A 15,342-nucleotide genomic window follows, 5' to 3' on the forward strand; every position below is an offset into this window, starting at 1 on the left:
GGGTTCTCTCCTTACTGCTTCACATGGTGATTTCATTAGTTACTATCTATGCTGATGACTCTGAAATCCACCCATCCTGCCCAAGCACCACTTAATGGCTATATTTTGGGCCCTCCTGGCTCAGAGTGAATGTCAATAGTAACTGTTTTGACCAGCAAAGCTGAGGGTCTTCCCCTCCCAATTTAATTTTTTTTTTAAAGTAATTGGGGTTAAGTAATTTGCCCAAGGTTACATGGCCAGTTATTTTGTGTGGGTGCCAAGTATCCGAGGCCGGAACCAATCCCGGGTCTCCTGACTCCGGGGCGGCGCTCTTACTCGCTGTGCCACCTAGCCTCCCCTTATTTTTTTTTTTAAGGGGCCATCCCTTCTTAAAGGGCCTGTTCACAGAATGGGCATTACTTCCCCCAAGTGAGTCTGTGAAAAGGCCCTAGCCTAAAAAAGCCAGAGTCTCCCATTCCATCCTGGGCCATCTCCAGTCATCTCAATAGCTATCTGGCCACTGGATCTGGAGGAGAAGGTGAGGCTGGTGACCTTGCATAGCTCTCCTTCACTCAAATCCAAGTCAACTGCAATTCATGTTATCATCTCCCTAATGTCATGGTTCTCTTTGAAAATGAAAGGACAGATACAACAAGACTTAGTAAGACTTAGAAGTTGATTGGGTGGCAGCTAGGTGGCACAGTGGATAGAACACTGTGCTCAGAATCAAAGACTCATCTTTATGAGTTCAGTCTGGCGTCAGACACTTGCTGACTGACCCTGGACAAGTCACTTAACCCTGTTTGCCTTGGTTCCCTCATCTATTAAATGAGCTGGAGAAGGAAATGGCAAATCCTTCCAGTATCTTTGCCAGGAAAACTCCAAATGGGGTCACGAAGAGTTGGATATGACTGGAAATGACTAAACAACAGTTGATTATATATGAGGGGTGAGGGAAAGGGAAGAGTCAAGAATGAAGTTGCCAACTTAAGTGGCTGGAAGGATAGTGGTACCCTTAATAGAAATGAGGTTAGGAAGATGGGGAGGATTTTGAGGGAAAGATAATGAGCTTTACTGTAGACATTTTCAGTTTGAAATGCCTAGGAAGAATTCTGGGAAATAGCCAATGGGCAATAAATGATGCTGGACTGGGGTTTCAGAGATGAGACTCAGACTGGATATGCAGATCCAGGAGTGGTCTGCACAGAGACGATAGTTGAAGCCATTGAAACTAATGTGATCACTGTGAGGTATCTTCGAGAGATGAGAGAATTAGGGTTTAGTATAGGGCCCCGATATCCAACTATATATGGGGACAGGGCATGAATCCATCAAAAGAGACAGATAAGGAGAAAAATTTAACCTCTTTGAAGGCATTCAGTCCCTTCTAGGTATATGTATGCACTCTATGTATATAATAGGTGGTTAATAGCTGTTTATTGCTTAAGATAGAGGAGCCAGAAGAGAACAATGTCACAGAAACTCAGGGAAGAAAGTGTCTAGGAGAAGGTCAATAATGTCACAAGCTACAGGTGAAAGAAAAGATCAGGAATAAAGTAGGCCAGTGGATTTGGCAATTCAGATAGCAGTGGAAGCCTTGGAGAGAGCATTTTAAAAAATTATTTAGTTTTTGTTTTCAGCATTCACTTCCATAAGACTTTTGAGTTTTAAATTTTCTCCTTCTCCGTCTCCTCCCCCTTCCCCAGGAGAGTGTGCAGTCTGACATAGGCTATTCATGTGAAACATGCTTTCACATTAGTCATGTTGTAAAGAGCAGTTAGAACTAATGGGAGGGATCACAAGAAAGAAGAAACAAGACATCAAACAAAGAGAGCAGACAGCCTGCCTCCATCTGCTCCCAGACTCCAGAGCTCTTTCTCTGGATGTGGGCAGCATTTTCCATCATGAGGCATTTGGAGTTGTCTTAGATCCTTGCATTGCTGAGAAGAGCTAAGGCTTATCAATGTTGCACAATGTTGCTATTACTGTGTTCAGTGTTCTCCTCACTTCACTCAGCATCAGTTCATATAAGTCGGTTTTTCTGAAGACTGCCTGTTCATCATTTCTTATAGCACAATAGTATTCCCATTACATTCATATACCACAACTTGCTCAACTGTTCCCCAATTGATGGACTTCCCCTCGATGTCCAATTCTTTGCCACCACAAAAAGAGCTGCTATAAATATTTTTGTTCATGTGGGTCCTTTTCCCATTTTTATGATCTCTTTGGGATATAGCCCTAAAAGGGGAAAGGGAAGGGAAAGAATCTGGAACTCAAAATTTTAAAAAACAAAAGTTAGAAGTTGTTTTTACATGTAGTTTAAAACAATATATAAAAGTTTTCACACAAAAATTGAGGTCATCCATTAGGAATTCCTTCTTCAGATGTCCTATACATTATTTCTCATTCTCTCCTTTACTTTAGGTCTCCAAGGAAAAGGCAGCCTTTCTTCTTACAACTGCAACTTCCCTTCTTTTTCCCTTAATCCCTCCCCTCCTGTCATGTCTGTGAGTTTACTCCTTTGAGCATCCCCTTTCCTTAAAGTTTACACTCACTTTTATAAAAACGTCCAGACCCATTTTTAAAGAACTTTAACTTGACCCTGTATCCCTTCAAGCTATCATCTTATATACCTTTTCTCTCTAATAGCCAAACTCTTAGAAAAAGCTGCCTATGCTCCTTGCTTCCACTTTCTCACCACCACTGACTTCTCAGTTCCTTGCAATATGGCTCACAGCTTGACTCAATTAAAAATGCTCTCTCCATCCTCAATTGATAAATGGTCAAAGAGTGTGAACAGGCAGTTTTTCAAATGAAGAAAATAAAGCTATCTTTATTAATTATTATTTATATATAAATATCATAATTAGTATAATTAATAATATGTTATATTTAATATATAACTTGAAATAATAATATATACATTATTGTATAACAGTATATAATACAATGTGTGCTATATTGTTATAATATATTGTTATTAATATAATTAATAATATAGTATTAATGTATAATTTATTAAATTAAAGCTATCTATAATCCTATGAAAAAATGCTCTGAATCACTATTGATTAGAGAAATGCAAATCAAAACAACTCTGAAGTACTACATCATACCTATCAGGTTGGCTAACATGACAAAACAGGAAAATGATAAATGTTGGAGAAGATGTTGGAAAATTGGAACACTAATGCATTGCTGATGGAGTTGTGAACTGATCCAGCCATTCTGGAGAGTAATTTGAAACTATGCCCTAAGGGACTATCAAACTGTGCATAAGCGATACCACTTCTAGGGCTGTATACCAAAGAGATCATAAAAATGGGAAAAGGACCCACATGTAAAAAAATATGTATAGCAGCTCTTTTTGTGGTGACAAAGAATTGGACATTGAGGGGTGGCTAGGTGGCGCAGTGAATAGAGTACCAGCCTTGGAGTCAGGCGGACCTGAGTTCAAATCCGGCCTCAGACGCTTAACACAAAAACTAGCCGTGTGACCTTGGGCAAGTCACTTAACCCCAATTGTCCTACCTTCCCCCCTCCAAAAAAGCAAAAAAAAAAAAGAATTGGACATCGAGGGGATGTCTATCAATTGGGGAATGGCTGAACAAGTTGTGGTATATGAATGTAATGGAATACTATTGTGCTATAAGAAATGATGAACAGGCAGACTTCAGAAAAACCTGCAAAGACTTATATTAACTGATGCAAAGTGAAGTGAGGAGAACCAGGAGAACATTGTACACAGTAACAGCAACATTGGCAATGACTAACCTTGATAGACTTAGCTCTTCTCGGCAATGTAAGCAAGGATCTAAGACACCTCCAAAAGATGGAAAATGCTCTGACAATGAATGTCCTTGCTTTAATTTTCAGTGAATTCTCTTTAGAATAAGTGAAAACCTCTCATGCTGATATTTAAAATCCTTCTCAGTCTGACTCTAACTCTCTTCTTTTCTTTTCTTTTTTTAGTACTGATTTACTTTTCTAGATTTTCTATCTATTGCTTACCTTTGTACAAACTTTTTTTCAGCCAAACTGGCCTCCTAGATTCACCTCTTAGAATCATTCACTTTCTTCACTCCACAGTTTAGATTCTGCCTTCTGAATGAACTTTTTTGAATACCCTAATTATTACTGCTTTCTTCTTACTTAAATTACCTTGGGTTCCAACCTTTCTAGTTATCTTACACTTGACTTGCCTCCACATACTCTGCAACCCAGCAACAATGACCCTTCTTACTCTTCCTCAAATATGATGCTCCCTCTGTCCAGCTCTGTCCTTTCTGCCTGCAGTGCTTTCCCTCTTCAGAATGCCTAGGTTCCTCAGCAGTCTCAGCTCAGGTGCCACTGCTGCATGAGGCTGATTACATGCCCCCACCTTCCCAACCTTTTGTTATTTCTTTCTCTCTCTCTCTCTCTCTCAAATCACTTTGATGGGGGCAAGGATAATACATAAAAGGGAGCTGAATGGGAGGGGGGTCGTCATTGCCAGGGCAGTCAGAAGCATAGTTGGAAGGGAAATGAAGAATGGACATTATCCACAAAATGGAGGTCTTCCAAGCAGTTCTTTGCTTGTGATTCTTTTCTTTTCATCTCTGCTGTTGTTTGCAAATGTAACACCAAATGTTAAAGGGTTTTGTCTCAAGTTTTTTTTCCCCTTTATTCATTGTGTACTTACTTTGTTCTTAACACTGTATTGGGTTTTATAGACAGTTGTTTATATCATGTGTATTAGCTTTTACATATATATTCTGCATATAAAATCTTTTATAGTTTATGTTTTAATAGTTTTCATGCATTGACTTTTTTTTTAATGGTTCTTTACATCTATGTTAAAGAGATGTTCATATTTATGATTTGCGGTACCTCAAATCTAAAGGAATGAAGCCTTTGATCTCTCTCACTGAGCACATGAAGAGCCTTGCTTCTGCATATTTCTCACCTGTTACTGGCAACAGAGTGGTAACTACATGTGCTGATGATAATTTGAGGTAAATTGGGGAGGCATTTTACATATTTATTCTATAATAGATGTTTAGAAGATGTTGGCACCATGTTGCCAAACTAGAAGTATTGATGACTCAAATTTTGGGGCTTTTTCTCTGGTAGCTCAGCTTTGATTCCCTTCTGTAACCATTTCCTACAAATGTAATTTTTGAAACATTAATTTGATAATTTGAAAAAAGTCCTAAGAATGACAGTTTTTAGACCATATGTAAATATTAAATTAATCATTTGAATTATAAATTTGAAATCTGTGACCAGTAGCTAGGTGGCAAAGTGGACTTGACACTTACTAGCTGTGTGACCCTGGGCACGTCACTTAACCCCAATGGCCTTGGCGCCGTCCCCCCCTCCAAAAAAAAGAATTCTTAATGATGAACATAAACAGAAAAAACAACATGAAGTTAACTGCAACTTAAATTGTAACATTCTTACATATTTTGCAAAGAATGAGGGTCTAGAAAAATCTATGAAGAGCTCATGATATCTTTCAGACTTTGGTGACTTCAGTGGGGAAGTGAATACACAGAGAATTATCATAAGAATATAGATTTAGAGCTGGAAGGGACCTCAGAAACCAGCTAGTCCAACCCTCATTTTATGGATGAGGAAACTCAGACCAAGAAAAGTTAAATGACTTAGTTAGCAGTGTCATACTTCAAGTAAGCATCAATGTCAGGTTTTCAGTCCATATTCTCTTACTCCGGAGTCTGTAGTCTTTCAGCTATGTCACATCTGCCTCTCATCTGTCTGATGGAAAATACAGTACCTTATTAAGAAATGACAGAGGGGGCGGCTAGGGGACACAGTGAATAGAGCACTGGCCCTGGAGTCCGGAGGACTTGAGTTTAAATCCGGTCTCAGATGCTTGACACACTTACTAGGTGTGTGACTTTGGGCAAGTCACTTAACCCCAATTGCCCTCCAAAAAAAGCAAAAAAAAAAAAATGGACCCAAAGCTTGTAGATTACTTAGCCTCATACTTATATTGTGAATACTTAGTTTTCCCAATTGAAGATTAGAATACTTTATGGATAATGAAAATCAAAGAAAGTATCGTGTATGATGAAATTGCCTGTATATTGATGGATAGAGAATTAATTTGTTACTGATATGGGAGTTTATAAATTAGTTGTCTGTGTTTGGTCAGATTATCGCTAGTTAAAGCAGAGGTCAAACCAGTGCCAAATTGGAAGAAAAGGTAAAGATAAGAAGGCAGGAAAGTATAGCCTGACATATTCAAGCAAGCATATTGTCACCAAGAATGGAAAAGGGAAATAAACCCCAGTAATATATATGTACTATTACCATTTCCTACTGAATTTTAACTGCTGTAAAGAAATGGCCCCAGTGAGGAGGACATAAGAACCTGGCAGCTGCCTCAGGCTTCAAACAGTTGATCCATTTAAGAGCCAGGCCTGACAGAGTGAAAAATGGTAAAAAATTACGATCAGTATCCATCAGTGTCAGATGGAAAGTGTGTTAGAGAGGAAAACAAGTTTGTGGAAGATTTGGCATGATATCCAGCTAAGCTAGATCATACCAAGAGATGACTGTTAAATTATGAGTTATCAGTATTGCAGTATTTTAGTAGATCTGTGATGTCATTGATGTGGGTAGTCATTCCAGCTATACAGATTGCCACCCATCCTTGCCTGATAATCTTATATGATTTCTCATCCATTCTCTCCCATATATCACTAGAGGGGATTGACTAGATATGCTGGGGGCCTTGTTTAAATTCTTTTGATGTTACAAGGATGCCAGTGAAGTACATGGACTCTCTCTTGATTATGTCCATTGTTGAATAGTCTTTTCTCTGTTATTTTTCTTTGATGACAATATTTTTTAAAACACTTTTTCACAATTCCTTGTTTGTGATGAGTTATATATAGGCCAGTCATGCTCACTATGTGCCTCACATTGTCCTTTGGGTAATCCTTAACTTATTATTATTTTTTTTTTAGAGAGTAGTGTTCTCTGACTCAGACATACATCATCATTTGAAGAATATTGTTATTAAAATGATGGGTCTTTGAGGGAGTTCAAATCTGGTCTCAAGACACTGAGTATCTGTGTGACCTTGGACAAGAAGAAAAGTAGACTGTAGATTTCCTTGCCTGAAACAAAAGTGGAAATGTACCAGCACACTAGTGTTAAAGTACCATAATATGGTCCAAACACTTGGGTGTGGGAATTGCATTAGGGAACGGTTCTCAACTCTTTTGGTCTCAGGCCCCTACACACTAAAAATCGTTGAGGAATCCCTGAAGAGCTTTTGTTTATGTGGGTTATAGCTACTGATGTTTTCCATATTAGAAAGTAAAACATCTTAGCATGATTTATGAAAATGGTTTTGACCCCATAAACCCTTTGAAAGGGTCCGGGGAGGCCCCATACTACACTGAGAACCACTTCATTCGAGAATCCTTGAAACAAGTCTTTGTTAAGAAGGGTCTTCTTATAAACTATAAGTGCTAGCAAAATGTAAATATGTTTTGCCCATTTATGAGGCATTCAAGATTGTAATGATTGTAAGAATTGGAATAGAATTCAAAAGTAATTGAGGGAAAAAATCTTAAAGAGAACTTTGTTTTCTTGTTCAAATAGTATTCAGTCAGGGGCGGCCAGGTGGCGCAGTGAGTAAGAGCTCCGGCCCTGGAGTCAGAGGACCCGAGTTCGGTTCCAGCCTCAAACACTTAACATCCACACAAAAAAAAAATAGCCGTGTAACCTTGGGCAAGTTACTTAACCCCAACTGCCCTCCAAAAGGCAAAAAAAAAAAATAGTATTCAGTCATTTCCTTAGCTCTTATATGACTACTATGCTCCTTTTTCCTTATTTCTAAGTCTGTGTGTGGAGATTCTAGAGCCAGGTATTTTTGGCAGTTATTGGGTGATAGTGTCAGTTACTGTTTATTACATTTCTGAACTTGTTTATATGTAAAATGGGGAAAATATTAGCACTGCCAATCTAGTTATCAGGAATTGTTGCCAGGATCAAATGAGATGTAGGAAAATGCCATTTTATGTAAAATACTAGCTGACTATTATTATAATACATCTAGAAATAAATTATAAGGAACATGGATTGGTTGATTGTTTATTTTTAAATTGCAGAGTCTTTGACACTAGCTGTATGTCTTCTGAGATTCCTTTGCTGACCAGAGTCAGGTAGGTTATAGTTTATTAGGTAATGAATGCCATTGCAGAATTGTTAGAGTACACACATTACCATATGATTACTCAAGTTTTAAAAGACATTATTATATAACAATTGAGACTTAGTGCATACTGAAGACACTAAGTCTCAGTTGTTTTGTAATAATATAGTATTGGCTATCTAGAAATGGTCCTTAATCCTAGGCTTTTTGGTCTTCTTCCCCAGTTAATTTGTATTTAACTTGTTTTATGCTTGTGTGTGTGTGTGTGTGTGTGTTGTTCTGTTCTCAACAGAATGTAATTCCCCTTTTTAGTACAGAAAATATTTTGCTTTTTTGTGTTTTTATCCCTACCCCTTAGGACTCTGACTTGCAGGTTTGCCTAGGGAGAGTATATGTTCTATCTTAGTTTTGATGTTTTTGATCATTTGTATGATTCACAGTGTTTTCTTGCTGAGACAGTCAGTGTGGTGTAATGGATAGGGGGTGGGCTTGTAGTCAGGAAGACCTGCGTTCAGGTCCTGCTTCTGATGCTGTACTAGCTGGAGAACTGTGTACAAAGGAGACACTTAACCACTCAGTGTCCCAAGCAGTTCTCTGAACTACAAGTTAACAGATAAATTGCCCTTGGACCTGCATTAGTGTAGGGAAAAAAATAAAGTAAAATTCAAAGGTATGTTGGGGGAAAGTCTGAAAGGGGAAACGTTGTATTCCCCTTTAAATTGCATTAATTTGATTAGCAAGCACTTTTATACTTATATGCTTATTACCATGTGCCTTTTCCTTTTTTCTAAGATTTAATGTGAATGAATATTCTGGGGCTGTGCATTTTCATTGCTTATTGAATAACAATCTTGATTTGATGCATAATTTTTTAAAAGGGTATTTATTAAGGACCTTATTATGGAATGAGAAAATGTCACATTTCTTTACCCTAGCCCCAAAAGTATTTCAGTTTTTAAAGTCATGTCCTATTTAGAAATGCTATAAGATACAAATACTACATATTAAATTGACCAAGCAGTTAATTTAAACACTTGGTTAAGGCTGTCTTGAACCACCATTATGAACAGAGAGCACATACTCTATGACCTGAAGTAAGTAAGCCTTCCGGAAGAGGCAGGTAGTCACAAAAGAAATACGGCTTTTGTTCCTCATTGAGGACAATACAAGTCACTGTAATGAGAAATGTGACAGAGGATAACTCCTTGGCAGCAATGCTCTCTGCACCCATATCACATCTATGACTTTTCATTTTATTACTTGACATACTTACCTCCTTTGAAAAATACTGTTTTCTGACTAGGCATAACAACAACACAGGACGGTGGTTGACCAGGTTCAGAGCTGTCTGGGATCCAAAGCAAGAAGACTGTTTTATTGTTGGCAGTATGGCTCGTCCAAGAAGCATAGATGTGTTCCATGAAAGCGGAGAGCTGGTGCACTCTTTTATGGATGGAGAGTGCCTTGCTTCTGTTTGTTCCATCAGTGTCATGCACCCAACTCAGAATATTTTGGCGGGGGGGAATTCTAGTGGGAGAATCCATGTTTTTAAGGTTTAAAAAACAAGTTGCCAGGGTTTTGCTTTGACTAGATTTGATAATTCAATTTGGGTGGTGCCCAAAGATCATTGATTTTTAGTTTTGTAACTCATTAGTTTTATAAATATGACAACACCAAAATGAGCAGTATGCACTTTCTTTTTTTTGGGAGAAGCAATAGAAATCTGGAGTTTTTTCCCCTAGAAGTTGGGGGTAAGGATTGGGGGGGGGTGGAGCTGATTTATATACATTTATATAGACATGTTTTGAGGGACTAAAATGTTTTGAATAATTAATATTAAAGTCTTTTGTGACCTAATTGATACTTAGTCTTAAGTCTTTTAGATCTGCAATTTCCAAACTTGTTTCTAGACTCATGCTGGAAGAGACCTTGAAAAATCATCTAGTGTTCTCATCAGAATTATTCTAGAGGAGGTGTTACATGACATTCCAGATGCATAAGTATGTGTCCCTTTAATATCTCCAAGGGTGATGGAGCAATCTTTTAAAATAACCATTCTGAATCTGGGTGGAATAGGAATTATTTCAAATTATGTGTCTCTCGGGCTATTTGCTTATTCGTGCTGTTTACATTTTTTTTAAATTGACACTTTGTGTTTTTATATCCTCTCCATTTCCTGTTTTCTTCTCCCTTCTTCAAAGTTTTCTCCTTATAACAGAGACTAAAAAAAAAATAAGACCCACAGAAAAAGTCTGACAGATGCAGGGTTCCACCACCTCTGAAACAAAGATGGGGCAAGATTTCTAGTATTTATTTTTATTGTTTTTCTTTTTAGAACCTGTTGGAGCATAAGTCAGGCTGAGTAGTTGCTGGTCCAGATTCCTTTCTGATGGCGACTTTAGTGTCTGATCTTACTGGTCTCTGTCTTATTCTTGTCATCTGCTTGATATTTAATTGGTTCTCTCTCTGCCTTCCTCTTTCAGTGGTGTCCTAGTCTTGTCTGTGGTGACATTTAAAAATACCTTTCTAAGATCCAGCGGAAAGTTAAGAATACTCAGGGCATTCCTGGGTGCCACAGATATATCAGTGCCTTGGTTGTTTGCAGAAAAGCCCAAATCAAATTGATTAGTAGCCTATGAACATAGGGGTGTGTATGTGTTTTAATTGCTAGGTGTCTGTCTTTCCCCATAGTCCTTCCCAAATGGAACAGTACGTCCTGTATTCCTTAAAATAGCATAAGCAGGGCTGTCAAGGGAATGCTAGGTTGTCAGCATGTTTCATAGGATTTAGATCTTGATAGGGCCTTAGAAATCATCTAATCTGATCTCATCTTTATAAAGATGAAGTTGACTTGCCTCTAGGTCATAACAGGTAGTACTAAGTAGTACAATTGGAATTTGAACCCAGGTTCTTTGACTTTAACTCTGGGATTCTCTTTTTTAACTACCCCCTCCTTGGAGTTATTCATCTGAAATCCAGGAACCACAACCATAATCTCAAAAGGCTGCTGAACACTTGTGGTCTTCACTGGTTTCTAGGTGGAATGACATTTTCTATTCTCCCATTTACAGGCTTGGTCCATTCCCTGTGCTTTTTTATTATTCTCCAGTCACTGCTGGAAGCAATGGGAAGGAAGAAAGAGGGTATTTCCTAGGTTCATAAAACCAAGTGTCAGAATAAGGTGCCCTTTCTCCTAAGTTCTAGCAGCTGTTGCCAGGCAGGGCCATAAGGTAAGCTATGGGGCGAGGAAGGGAATTTATAATACTTCTCCATGGAACTTGAAGTTCCACTTAGAAGAGAAATGATTTTTTTACTACATCGTTATCAGACCTGCTAGAATTAAAAAAACAAAAACACAAAAACCAAACCCACTCATTTTCCATGATATTTAAATATTTATTTAATTTTAAAAATAGTCTTCATGGCACCAATGAGTTTATGATAACTACATACTACAGATGTAGAAAAAGGTACATCAATTGAAGGAAAATGTAACTCTGAAGATTTGGCACATGAAAGGTTAACATCTATTTTTATGAAACTAAGAAATTCACATTTGCTGTATTTTAACCTTCTACTGCTTAAAGACGCAGTACACTATTCTTTAGTAAGAGTTTTGTTTCCTCTGATGGAAAAAGCTCTGAAAACCAATGTTTTTCCTAGAACGAGATAAAACTAATTGGAGGAGGAAATTGAAACCTTGTGGAACATATAATAAAACTGAGTTAAAAACACGACCAATAGTAAGGTGTGGAAGAGACACCATATGACATTAGTGAATGACAAAGGAGGTTTGTTATTCAGTCTACTTCAAAAGTAAATCTAAGGAAAAAATTCTGTCCATAGTTTTTGGGTCAAACTCTTCTTAAAAAAAAAACAAAAACAGTTCAATGGACAAAACCTCACAATTGGAAGTGGTATAGCACTACTGTACTATTAGGACTAGACATAAGTAACACATTAGAAAATGAAATACTGCCTCTTTAATGGTCTGGTTTGAGACTATCACTTGCTGCATAGAAACACCATGTTACTACAGGCTGAGGTAGGAACACTACACTAAAAGTTAATCTGCTATGTTGCATAAGACAGTAGATATCCACGTTAAAGCCAGCCCCCTAGCTCCTGGCAGCCTCTTCTCACATTGTCTACTTTTCATTTGTAGTCCTATGCTAAAAGCTTCCTTACAAATGGCGGCAACTCATTTTAAAGTGAAACCCAACATTTATTCAGTGACCCAGATTTTCTCCCATCATACTTGGTCTGTTTGCCACCCCGTCCAGAGGTCACTGTTAAAAAGGGTATTGCTGGCAAGGAGGCTCTGGGACAATCCATTCTACCAGATCATCCTGTTCTTTCCAGTTCAGGCATTTTTTGTCTGGCATGGGGTATGGTCCTCACATAGCATGAGGTTTCCAAAGGGAAATGGTCACAGGTATCTTAATATCTTCTGCTCCTAGCATGTAATTGGGTCTGCCAACATAATAATGGGAGGAGAAGATTTTTAATGTTATAAATGAAAAAACATTTTTCATAAAAACAATAAAATGGTATTTTAAAAAAAAACTTGTGCAACAGCCTTGATTTCTATTAAAATCATGGATCCAATTTAATAATTTCATTTGCTGTTCATTTGATGGTTTGGCTGAATATGAAGCTAATGAGGAAAGATCTAACTTGAAAACTGCTCATTCTGCTCCCCCTCTAGGGGTAAAAGCAGCTGCCATCTGAAATTTGTCTCAGGAACACAGCCACCAAGAGTCTTCCTTAATAAGGTTTGTTAGGCCCCATATAACTTAGAAATCTCTCCCTGAGATGAAAGCAAGATCTTGTGCCTTTCTGCATGTTCTTAGGCAGGTGCTACTGAGGCTTCCCTCAGTGAGGATATTGGGCTTTCATTTTCCTGATGAAGAGAATGGCCCTAAAAGGCCAAATTCCAGCATTGACTCCACACTCCAGTTCTTTTACCGTCTAGACTTAGAAATCTCTCTTGGCTGTTTCTTCTGGCCTCCTCCATGGATATTGATGTTGGAATTCTGTTTTTCTGGAAGCTTTTCATCCTCAGGATCAATTTCTTCCTGGAACCATTTTGTAATCAGATTCTATTTGCTCACTCCACAAAGTAAAAAAAAAAGAGATGATTAACAAAAGGGCATTTGGTTCTTAAATTATACATTGTGAAAGTGTCCTTTTCGGGTGGGTACAAAATATGCACCACTGAATCAAAGGTCTTTCAGATAACTAAACTATGATTGCTGCTGCCTATGCTTTTGCCTGAAATTCCTGAATGGGCAATCCATGGCCAGTAACTTCATTTGCCTTAGTACTTTAATACTACTTCTGGACCAATAAAAAAGGTTTGAAGCTTGGGGGAAAAAAATCTGCAGATGATTGAATTCATGTAACAAGATACACCCTGGTATGCACCAGGCTCTAGTCTAAGGGAACAGACTTACCCTACCCCTGCTGCTGCTGCTGCTGCTGTTTCGGTGGCCCCTTCAGATGCCCACACTCTGCTCAGATTTGAAAAAAAGAAAAGGAAAAAAAAAACAAATCCAACTCAGACCAATTGGTAAAGGGGTTGGTTATGTGAACCAGCTTTCCAATCTATTCAAAGCAGATGTCTGTTAGTGAAAAAGTTCTGTCTGGGAAGGGAGCCTGAGCAATTCCCCTTTTAAGAAACTGCTTCACCCCAAACACATTCCTCTGAGGCTGCCATGGCCGGTCCACTAGCACTCAGTAGCACCATTACAAAGGCTCCTGCAGAATACATCAGTGCTAGTCCTTAACTAGTGTCCCATCTGCCAGGTGACACTAATGGAATAATCGTTAGTTATAATAAAATAAATTCTTTTATTTGATACTTTCAAAATAATACACGTCTATGAAAATCAAAATTCAAAATCAGAAATTATCCTGCAAATTAGAAAGATGAAAAACAGAACCGCAGAGTCTTTCTTGAAAGAACTTCGGAAGAAAATGAGTTTCCCCAGTTTATTTCGGCAGGACTCAAGCCTATCCCTTTCTTCTCCCGGGAAACAACCCTCCTAGGCTGCAGTGTACTTGGAGTCATGAGAGGAGGACTTATATGTGCCGATGGTTCCGCGATGGATCCCATTGCTGGGAACGAGTAGCAGGTATCTCCTCGGTCCACCTGGCTAGTTAATGGGAGGAGTCATACCTTCTCAGGTGTCAATGAGCAGGCTCACGACAGAGCGGATTTTGCAGGCAAACCATCGCCTGAGGGGATAAAAGTATTGATAATGGAACTGTTCAAATTCAGGGGTCTGGCGGATATCACGGAAAAAGGCAATGTCAAGGTCAGACTCGGTAAGGATGATCAGGAGGAGGAGCAAAACAAAGAGGAGTCCCACAGTCACAAGGAGCAAACGGAGGACACTTAAAACAAACTTATTCACCTGTTCCGCCTCTGGCCCGCTGTGGCCTTGACACAGGGCCTTCAGCTCGCCCCCCAGGGCCGCCACTTCTGCTGTGGTTGGAGTGTTGGCTTCCGATTCCTTCTCCTCTTCAATGCTGCAAGGGGCCCCATTGATCTGCCTGGAGAGCAGCATCAGCTCCAGGCTGTGCTCTGCCACAGGTGTGGGCAGCACACTGTCCGCTGGGCTGTAGGCCTCATCCGCTATCACTGCCACCCGCTCGCTACTGTCTGCCCGGCCACTCCGCACATGAGGCAGGAAGGTATCACTGTGGGAGGTTGATCGAACTGGGGTTGAGTGAGCACTGTCCCGAAGGGATTCCAGACCTACGGGCAAGAACATGGAGAAGGAGGAGTCATTCATGAGAGGCATATTTGGCTAGTGACTGAAAATAGGGACCCAATTGTGTGCTTTGTTCTAGGATATAGTGGATCCACTTGGGAAAGAAGACTCGAGAACATCAGTGTGCATTTAGAGGAGATATGAAAGAATTCTTCACCCCAAAGAAACCAACTTCAGTGACCACAGCTGGTCTATTTCATTCTTTACCTCTGGTTCTAGATTAAGTTAATTAATGGTCATAAAACACTAAGTTTCCGTTCCAGTGCCAAACACAGGATGTCTTGACCACCAGGGATTTCCTGAAATGCCTTGTCACCTTCCTTTGAGCTCTGGGAATTTAATCTAGGGAGCTTAAGACAGAAGGTATCAGTACCCTAGGCTGTGGCTTTGGGGAATAGGACTGGGAAAAGA

General features: G+C 39.1%; 2 protein-coding genes across 3 annotated transcripts in view; one reads left to right on the forward strand and one right to left on the reverse strand.

Annotated features, from left to right (window-relative positions):
- Window positions 1–10,401, forward strand: part of WDR76 (WD repeat domain 76) — a 37,063-nt gene extending 26,662 nt beyond the window's left edge. The window contains exons 10-12 of one of the 2 annotated variants that reach the window (XM_069105920.1): window positions 4,824–4,976; window positions 8,109–8,162; window positions 9,456–10,401. In XM_069105920.1, the coding sequence (XP_068962021.1) occupies window positions 4,824–4,976; window positions 8,109–8,162; window positions 9,456–9,711 (463 nt within the window). In that variant the 3' untranslated portion in view covers window positions 9,712–10,401. The remainder of the gene's footprint in view (window positions 1–4,823; window positions 4,977–8,108; window positions 8,163–9,455) is intronic. The other variant, XM_069105919.1, reaches the window with a different exon arrangement.
- Window positions 10,402–12,393: 1,992 nt separating this feature from the next.
- The window catches only part of FRMD5 (FERM domain containing 5), a 384,746-nt gene continuing 381,797 nt past the window's right edge, over window positions 12,394–15,342 (reverse strand). The window contains exon 14 of the mRNA XM_069105921.1: window positions 12,394–14,915. Coding sequence (XP_068962022.1) covers window positions 14,338–14,915 — 578 coding nt within the window. The 3' untranslated portion in view covers window positions 12,394–14,337. The remainder of the gene's footprint in view (window positions 14,916–15,342) is intronic.

This window comes from Petaurus breviceps, unplaced genomic scaffold, assembly GCF_028583685.1.
Source record: "Petaurus breviceps papuanus isolate PSGF00001 unplaced genomic scaffold, PetGlider_PUasm1.0 77, whole genome shotgun sequence".
Lineage (NCBI taxonomy): Eukaryota > Metazoa > Chordata > Mammalia > Diprotodontia > Petauridae > Petaurus > Petaurus breviceps.